The 10,160-nt window shown below is 39.9% G+C and overlaps 1 protein-coding gene across 1 annotated transcript in view; it reads right to left on the bottom strand.

The window, feature by feature from the left end:
- Positions 1 to 10,160, bottom strand: part of CCDC15 (coiled-coil domain containing 15) — a 109,878-nt gene that overhangs the window by 80,284 nt on the left and 19,434 nt on the right. Inside the window, 1 exon segment of the mRNA XM_045283651.1 lies at positions 7,540 to 7,653. Within this exon segment, the coding sequence (XP_045139586.1) occupies positions 7,540 to 7,653 (114 nt within the window).

Here is a 10,160-nt window from a genome sequence, read left to right on the forward strand (position 1 = left end):
GTGTGTGTGTGTGTGTGTGTGTGTGTGTGTGTAATATCCAGGAAAAGGTGAAAATAATATAGCAATTAGAAAGCTAAAGTAAAAAAGAACTAAATAAGTGTTTGTGGCCCAATTTATTAGATACTGCCTATCAAATTGTGAAAGCAACACTAGATTTAAATAAACAGAAGAAAATATATGGATTTACCATACAAAATTTTAAACTCAGATAAACAGACTCCACAATTGGAATGGATTCCAATTATTCAGTCTTACTTTAAGTTTGGAGTAAAAATATTTTTTTCTTTTTAAAAGTTATTCATTTTTATCCTAAGTATAAAGTAAAATATATACATTCTAACATTTTTTTAAAAGAAAATTAAAATTCCCTGTAATAACACTACGTGGGAATAATTAGTATTTGATCCATTTCTTTTCAGGGCTTTTTCTATGCACATATAATCTCATCAACTCTTAATTTGGTTTATTTTACTTCATAGCACTTAGCACTTATTATATTTTATACTTAGTCATTTATCTGTTTCCCCATTAGCATGGAAGATTTTGTCTGCCTTTTCACTATAATACTGATTCTAGAACAATGCCTGGCCATTAAGTGTTGTTGTTAGGTGCCATCGAGGGTTCTGACTCATAGTGACTTTAATGTTCAGCAAAACGAAACACTGCCGGTCTTGCACTAACCTCACAATGACTGTTATGCTTGAGCAGCTACAGCCACTGTGCCAATCCATCTTGTTGAAGGTCTGCCTCTTTTTTTGCCGCCTTCTATACTTTATGCCAAGCATGATGTCTTTCTTCAGGGACTGGTCTCTCCTGGTAACATGTCCACAGTACAAGCCTAAGTATGTGGCTGTCCTTTGTTTTTTCTTCTAGCAGTCCATGGTATTTTCAATATTCTTCACAAGAGCCATAATAAAATGCACGGATTCGTCTTCGGTTTTCCTTATTCAATGTTCAACTTTCAGATGCAAGAGGTGGATGAAAACATCATCCATGGTTCAGGGGACCTTAGTCCTCAAAATGTTCTCCTTGCGCTTCAACACTTAAAGGTATTTTGCAACATATTTACTCAATGCAATATGTTGTTTGGTTTCTCGACTGCTGATTCCATGCATCAATTGTGCACAATAGAGACAGTCCATAAATATTTGAGGCTATTTGTATCCTTTGTTCACTTAACTTTAAATCAGGGGCTTTCCCTTGTCTTAAGATGTTCTTCTTCAGATACTCATCCTACCATATTTTTAAATGTCTACTCTTGTATATGGCTGTATCATAACATATGTAACCATTCCTCATTACTGGATACTTAACATTCTAATTATTTTAATAGTCTAAAATTATTTTAAGATACAAATAAATATTCCGGTGTATTTTTTAAACTGTGTATCAAAAGTAAATCTTTCCAACAACAAAAATATATATACGAGTTTGTGTGTAGGTAGGTATGTGTGTACATAGGGTATGTGTGAGCACATGAAATGGCTAGAAATTACTTTGTCTATTGATGTCTTTGTAACTTCCACCAAATGACTGGATGGGACCATTCAAATAGGTAAAGGTGCAGTGGCTATATCTCAGATCCTCTAGCTACACAAAGGAGGAGAATCCAACTCAACACAAACCCAAGGTCAACAGCCAAAAGGCAGAGGTCAGACATACCTTCACCTTCCATCCTACCATTCCTCCCAATACACTCTACTTTCTGTTGGGTTCTATAATTCCATTGCAGTGGTCACACAGAACTCACAGACAACACTTAAGACTAAGGGAGTTTATTAGGAGAGTTAAGTTATCACAAGCCAGGATCAGAAAACATTAAGGATACAGTAACTGATCAACAGCAATCTCTCTCTCCAGCCAGGAGTCGAGTCCCTCTCCTGTCTTCAGTTTCTCAGCCATGTGGTCCTCCAACCCCTGCCTCTATGAAGCAGAAAGCCAGCCCACTGCTTTGCCTTACTCTCAGCACTACACTTCTGTTCTGTCCCAAGGTCTCCATGCCTCACTTGGTCTTGGCTGTCATATGGTGTCTACTACCTCTGTCAGTTCAGGCAGGAGTTTACAAAGTGCTCTGCTGGTGGCTCTTAACATATCAGAGAATTCCCTTCCAAAATGGGATTATAGCCACAGGCATAGAAGCGAGAATTTATAATGCATCACAAAAGGGATTATGGCTATGTCATATTAAGTAAATGCCTACATCTCAGCAGTTTGTGAACACCAATAGAGGGGATTGGTCCGTTTTAGTTGTCACTCCCTGTGAATAAGAAAGTCATCTCAGAAGTAGGAACAGAGAGAAGTCCTGGGATCACCAAGGAAGAAGAGCCATTAGCAGAGCACATTTGCTATTCCTCCCTCCCTGAAGTGGTGAGAGGCCATAGACACCATGCTATATGGAGACCAGCCGCTGAGGCAAAGGGACCACTGAGGCAGTAGGTGGGCTTCCTGGCCCAATGGAGACCATAAGCCAAAGAATCACAGAGCTGAGAGAGTGGTGACCAGAGGACTTGGTTGCTGACTGAAAAAAGGGGCTGTTGTGAATAAAAGATGATATCCTTAATACTTTCTGAACCTGGCTTTGTGGTAACATGTTACCTTCCCTAAAAAAACCCGTAACTGTGAGTATTATCTGAGGTCTGCAACAGATCATCAAACCAAACAGAAAAGGAGAGTTTCCATGAGAGGAATGGTCGGTGTCAGACGAGGTAAAGAAGGATGGAGAGTGGAGACATGTCTGATCTTTGCTTGTGACAAATGGCCTCGAGTATGGAGATGGATTCTCCTTTACCCTTAAGCTGCTAAACAAAGTTAGGTGTGGCCTCCTGACTTTTTTTACTCGGTGTATCTGCGTATGTTTATATACCTAAGTGTTTGCATATGAGCGTGCAAATGTGTATACAGATATGACTAAATGCACATAGGGAGGAGTACTCAAAAAAGCCCGTTTTTTTCCCCCCAAAGCTATGTGTTTAAATTTTTTTACACAACAACCTTATCACCTTCAAAGTTCTCTACATTACACTTAATACGTTTGTCAAATCTGCCATTACAGTATATTCTTGGAATCATTTTTCAAACTCATTTGTTCAGAAGGCTGACAGCACCTCCCTCGTGTTTTTCTTCACCTCTTCTACATCGTCAAATTACTATCCTTTCATGTTCCTTTTCATTCACAGAAACAAAAAGAAGTTGCATGGAGTGAGGTCGGGGGAGTAAGGTGTGTAGGGGAAGAGAAATATGCCATTTTTTGCCAGAAACCGGCACACTGAAGATGGCTGCGTGAGCAAGTTCATTGTCATGGTGGCAAAACCAGTCCCGTCTGCCACAAACCAGGCCATTTTTGTCAAACACTGTTACGCAATCTTTTCAGAACCTCTACATAGAAAGCTTAACAGTCTGACCTGGTGGAACGAACTACAAATCCACTACAAGTCGACATTTTCATCCATTCAGGAAGTTGACGGATGTCCAGAACAAGGTTTGTCATCAATCAACATTTCACCTTTTTTAAACAAGAAAACCACTTGTACACTTGAGTTTTTCCCATAGAGCTATCTTTGTAAGCTGTGTTCCACATCACAACAGTGGCATTTTTCCAGAGCAGGAAAAAAAATTTCACAGCCACATGCTGTTCTCTTAAATCAGCCATCACAAAAAACGAAGTTTGCACGAAACTGCTTTTATGAAAAAATTCACTGTGACGCCACTGGGTGCACCAGAGTTGTTCGATGCTTGCCCAGTGGGGAAAACACATACTACAAAAGCTCCGCTCCACCAGCGCAATTCCGGTTTTTTTGGGAACCCCCTCATATATCATTTATATAACAGTACATAGGGAGTACTCTTATGGATACTTCTTAGACATAATCAAACACTTCATGGGATGGGATTCATGAGTCTGAGGAATTGGAACCATAATCTTGTGGAACATATCAGTTAATTTGCATAATGTTTTTCTTAAGTCTAAACTTTATATACTATTTTGGTGAGTAAAGTGTGGACTCTGAATAGCTTATAAGTAGCCATTTAAGGTACAATTATTGGTCTCTACTCATTAGGAGAGCCAGTCCCTGGAGGACATCTGCTTTGTAAAGTACAGCATAGGAATAGCTGTGATGATGGCACAGGACCAGTGTTTCTTTCTGCTGTGCATACACTAGGGGATGGAAACAACTCAATGGTACCTCACAACAACACTACTCATCTAGACTAAAAGAGAAAGGAAGAAACCAGAGACTCAGAGAAGAAACTAATCGACAAGATGAACACCCTTACACAATGTTTCCCAAACGGGGTGATACCATGCTCCTGGGGGCGAGGGGGTGGTGTGGTGATGGAATGATTCAGGAGAGCTGTAAAAGCAGGTATCCTGGATTATGGATTATAGTACAAAAGGTTTTTTATTGCTATGGGGATCCTGAGTAATTTTTTTTTCTCCAGAAAACGGGGCAGCTGGCCAAATTATTTTGGGAACTTATGCTCTGCACAAACAAATATACTTCCCTAAATCTAAAAGAACTAGATGGTGCCCAGCTCCCATTTCTAATCAACGGGGGTAACAATAGATGGACAGTGATAGGAGAAAAATATGAAACAGAACATCTGATTACTAAAAACAGACCACACCTGGTTAAGATTAGTTAAGACTAAAGGACGCTCAAAAACAATTGCCCTGACACTCTGTTCAAATCTTAAAACTGAAACTATAGCCCTCCACCACTAGATCACCTTGTTACTAAGTAACAAATTGGCTCACAAAAATAATGATTATCACCTTTAAGTAATGTGTCCTTTAAAAATTTATCCATTGTTTTTGTCAAGTACCTTTGAATTGGCTCCAACTCATTGTGACTCTAATTAGAAAAAATACCACTGTCCTGTCCTATGTCGCCCTCACAACTGCTATGTTTGAGCCCCTAATTTCAGCTACTGTACTAATTCATCTCACTGAGTCTTCTTTTTCTCTGATCCTCTATTTTACAAAATAGGAGGTCCCATTCCAGGGGCCGTTCTCTCCTAATGAGGAGTCCTGGTTGTGTAGTGGGTTTCAAGTTGGACTGCTGCGGGATACATTAAGATTTCTCCCAAGTCGTCTCCCCCCAATATATGCTACACTTAGCTGCTTGCTACACATGGTAAGCACTTGGGAGGTCAACGAAAGTAGGTCAGAGGTTATCCTCCCTAAGGTTATCCTCCCTAAGGCATCTAGAGCAATCAGACTGTATGGTCTAAGGTTAGGCTGCCATATTGAGTCTAGGGTCCACCCATCTTGTCAGATATGTATCCCTAGTCCCTCCCTTTCCTATTACATGTACACCCCTAGCTCATCCCCTTCTTGTTATGTTTTTATCTATTGTACATCCCTTTCGTGCGATGTGTATGCCGATTGTACAACCCCTTCTTGTGACGTACGTCTTTAACCGTAATTAGGGTGCATGCACACCCTAAAAGATATGTAAGTCTTGGTTAGTAATAAATCGCTCTCAGTCATTCCTACACCCCCGTCTCCCACTTCCCCGTGTACCACCAAGAGGATCTGAGGTGAGCATGCTACCATGAAATGTGCCTGACTCCTTTATTTCACTCTCTTTTATTCTCTATGACTTTACTATAATCTTTAAACATCTTAACCGGGCAATTGCGCTTACTGAACCCATGATAGTGTGAGGGGCAGGCTTCCCCCACAGACTGCTAGCCACAAAGTGAGCAGTTCGAATCCACCAGCTGCTCTACAGGAGAAAGATGAAACTTTCTGGAAATACAATGTGGCATTTCTACTCTGTCCTATGAGTTAAAATTAACTCGATGGCATTAAGTTTGGTTTGGTTTGGCTCTCTCCTGATGACATGCCCAAAGTGTGTAAGGTAAAATCTCACCATTCTTGCTTCTAAGGAGCATTATGGTTGTACTTTCTCCAAGACAGATTTATTTGTCATTCTGGCAGTCCATGAAAGCACACTTTCAATATTCTTAACCAACACCGTAATTCCAATGTATCAATTCTCCAGTCTCCCTTATTCATTGCGGAGCTTTCATAGCCATTTGAGGTGATTAAATAAGTTATAGCTTAGGTAAAGCACACCTCAGTGCTCACAGCACACCTTTGCTCTCCAGCACTTTAAAGAGATCTTGTGCAGTAGAACTGCCCAAAATAATATATCCTTTTATTTTTGGACTGCTTGATTGTGTATTCAAATAAAATAAAATCCTTGACAACTTCGATCTTTTTTAAAGCTTTGCTTTGTCTCACTGCCCTTTTGAGCTTTTGGTTCGGTGCCTTTAATTCTATTCACTTATCTACTCTAAATGCAAGAGCAAGTTTCAGAGTCTCTTCTGACGTCCACTTTGGCCTTTTCTCTCTCGTTTCCTGGCCCTGTTTTCTTTAAAGAGCCCTAGTGGCCTTGCTGGGCAAGCTCTGGACTGCTCACCACAAGGTTAGGGATTCCCAGTCACCAGCTGCTCTGGGGGAGAGAGCTGAGACAATCTGCTCCCACGAGTACTTCTAGCTTCGGAACCCCACAAAGGGCCACGAGGAGATACAATTAACTAGATGGCAGTAGGCTGGATGGATTTGCTTTTTTCATGTGTGCTGTTCTTGACGTCATCCCACAACTCACCTAGTCTGTTCCATGCATTATATCTGTTCTTAAGATGATCTTTAAATTAGGTAGGGTATACTCAAAGTTGCATTTTGGAGCTCTGGGGGATGTGAGCAATTGATGGCCACTCCCAGCACAGTAAGCCTTATGACTGTGTGATTCAAAATGGCTAATACCACTCCATTTCAACTCACTAATGCCTAGAACATTGATCTCTATATGTCCCATGTCCTTTTGGATGACTTCCAATTTTCCTACACTCATACTATGTACATTCCACATTCTGATTATTAATGTATGTTTATAGCTGTTTCTTCTCATTGTGAGTCATTCCCCAGCAGCAAATGAAGATCTTGAAAGCTTTGCTCGATCTACTATGGTCAGCTCCACTTTGAAGACAGCTTTTCTGTAGTCATATTGTGAGTGGCTTCTAACCTCGACGGGGTTCATCGTCCAGCACCATATTAGACAATGATCCATTGTTAATCCTAAGGTCTTCAGGAGTAATCCCTCAGAAGTGGTCTGCCTATTCCTTCTTCCTAGTCTATTCTTAGTATGAATGCTCTGATGAAACCTGTTCACTATGGACGACAATGCTGACATTTGAAATACCAGTGACATCGCTTCCAGCATTACAGCAACACACAAGCACCAAGAGTGTCACAAACTGACGGATGAGTGCAGGAAGACTAAATAAATAAAAGCACATTATAGATTAATCGGTCAACAATTACTTTAAAATCATGATGTGAATGTAAGGGAGGAGGGGACCTAGATTAATGGATCCAGAACAGAAATAATGAACATGCCCATGCATTGTCAAAACTGTAACTAATGTCACTGAGCCACTTAAACAGTAATTATTGAATGGAATCCAAAAGTGCAGTGTAAACTTCCACTGAAAACGCAGTAAAATATTGTTTAAAAAAAAGAAATTTACCTCTTGGGTGGGAACACTTTCTTTCATTTCACTTGGAAACAGTGATGACGTTTTTTCCCCCATAGTGCTAAAGGATGCCAGTTGGTGACGTACCTGTCTCATGGTTTCACCAAGCTGCCCGGAAGAAGGAAACAAACAAAAACAAGATAAAGACTTAACACCAATACACTGAGTGTTCCAACAGGAAAAGAGGACTCTATTATTAAATAATGCCACACCTTAAACAAGAGGATTACTTGCAAAGGAGACTTTAATCAGCTAACAGTATCTTTGTAACATTATTTTCATTAATCTCAGAGCTACATTTCACACACAGATTTCGGAGCTGTTAGTCAAATTGCTTTCTTTTTGAGTATGCACGTTTTATATTCACTACAGATATCAGAATCTAAAAGTCTGAGTTCATATACTGAGATATTATTAAACAAACATATTACTTACCATCTATCCAGTTTGTAAATAAGGAATACTTAAACCGGTTCTTGTATACCTAAGCACTTTCAACATTCTTTGTAAGACTCTATTCCTAGTATGCCTAAGGCCTATATATATATATATATATATATATATATATATATAAACTCCTTTCACACACTCAACATTTAAAAGATTGTTCAAAGCTCCTTGACTCTAGAGAGCCTTCCTAAATTAACTTAAAATAGCAACTCAAACATCCCAACAGAAACAATTTGTTCTAACTACTCTAAGTAGCAGTTTATAAATGAGGACTAATATTAGATATGTGGACTTTGCGTACATTCTTGTCTCTACCTAGTAATATCAGTATGCACACATTTTGACTTCTTTTTCATAGAAATTATGTATCTCACAAATCTGCATATAATGTCTTCGTGGGGAGAAAAAGCAGCAATGAATGCTACATCATTTTCAGGTCAATCACTGAGCCACATATAAGACATACATCTCCTCGAGTGGTTATTAGCTGTCATCATGTTGGTTCCAATGTACACCAACCCTATATAGGGCCCGTGCCATCCTCACCATTGCTCCTCTGTTTAAGCCTATTGCTGCACCAACTGTTTACCAAGCCTGGCAAAGTCTCTCCTGACAACATATTCAGAGTACTTGAGGTGAAGTTTCACCATCCTCTAAGAAGCATTTTAACTATATTTCTTCCAAAACAGATTGTTCTTCTGGAAGTCCATGGTATACTTAATATTCTTCACTAAAATCAACTGTTCTCCAATATCTCTTATTCTTGTTTCACATACATATGAAGCAACTGAAAACACTATGGAGAAAAAAAAAGAATGAAAATACTATGTGTCCCCCAAAATACATGTGTTAAGCTGAGTTTTCTAGAGAAGCAAGCCAGTGACATATGTATAAAAAAGAACTTTATATCGAGAAAGAAATTTCTATCAAGGAAGTGGCCCAGCCCAGGCCAACTCAAGTCCATGAGTCGGATATTAGCTGGAGGCCCCTCCAGACTCACCCAACAGCTATCTTTGAAACAAGACCAAGCCGTCCACATGGATCCCAGCCCCAGAAGGTAGGAAGGGAATGCAAGCCAACAGGACGATGGGGAGGGCAAGAGAGAGAGATCAGTTCTTCACAGGATTGCTTATAAATAGGCCACACCCCCAAGGAGATGTCATTAGGCTATGACCTTATGGATAGGTTGGACTCACCCACATCTTCTTACAGGTACAGCAAGTTGACAGAAAAACCTAACCGTCACACATGCATCAACTTGTCTACACCATGTTTCTCAGGAGCTAAGCAGTTATATAATAGCATAATGTGACAGCTAAGTATTGATCCTCCATGATATGAATTGATGTGATAAAACCAAAAAGAGGACAAGGGATGTGAGGCAACACCTTTAATCTCATCACAGCCTCAACAGATGTGAGGGGAGTTTTAGTGAGATATGGCCTACAACATCTTTTATCTTGCAAGATAAAAAGGAGAGGAAACTACCAGGGCTAAGAAACAAAGAGCCAGGAGTGGAATGAGTCAATTTTACTTAGGGTCCCTCTACTACGAGGCTACTAGACCCAGGGGAAGATAAGTGATAAAGACACATGGGGATCATCAAGGAATGCCAGGCCTACAGATGCTGAAAGGAGACAAAGGGTTTTCCCCAGAGAGAGAAGAACCCTTCCCCTAGAATTTCTACTCTGAATTTGGACCTCTGGCCTCCTAAATTACAAATATTGCAAGGTTGAAAATCAGGACAGTTATGTGTCAGGGTTATATCCTCTCACCATACTTATTCAATCTGTATCCTGAGAAAATGACGAGAGAAGCTGGGTTCTATGAAGAACACGGCATCGGGACTGGACAAAGGCTTATTAACAAACAGCAGCATGCAGACAGCACGTCTGCTGAGCTTGAGGAGGACTTGAGGCACCTGCACATGAAGATCAAGGACTGCAGTCTTCAGTATGGATTCAACTCAATGTAAAGATAACCAAAATCCTCACAACTGAAACAATCGGTAACATCATGATAAATGGAGAAAAGATGGATGCTGTCAAGAATTTTGTCTTTGTTGGATCCATAATCAATGCTTATGGAAGCAAAAATCAAAAGATGTGTTACATGGGGTAAATCTGCTTCACAATACTTCTTTATAGAGTATTGAAAAGCAAGGA

This window comes from Echinops telfairi, unplaced genomic scaffold (genome assembly GCF_000313985.2).
Source record: "Echinops telfairi isolate 266 unplaced genomic scaffold, ASM31398v2 ScPeMD7_7465;HRSCAF=8503, whole genome shotgun sequence".
NCBI classification, from domain to species: Eukaryota; Metazoa; Chordata; class Mammalia; order Afrosoricida; family Tenrecidae; genus Echinops; species Echinops telfairi.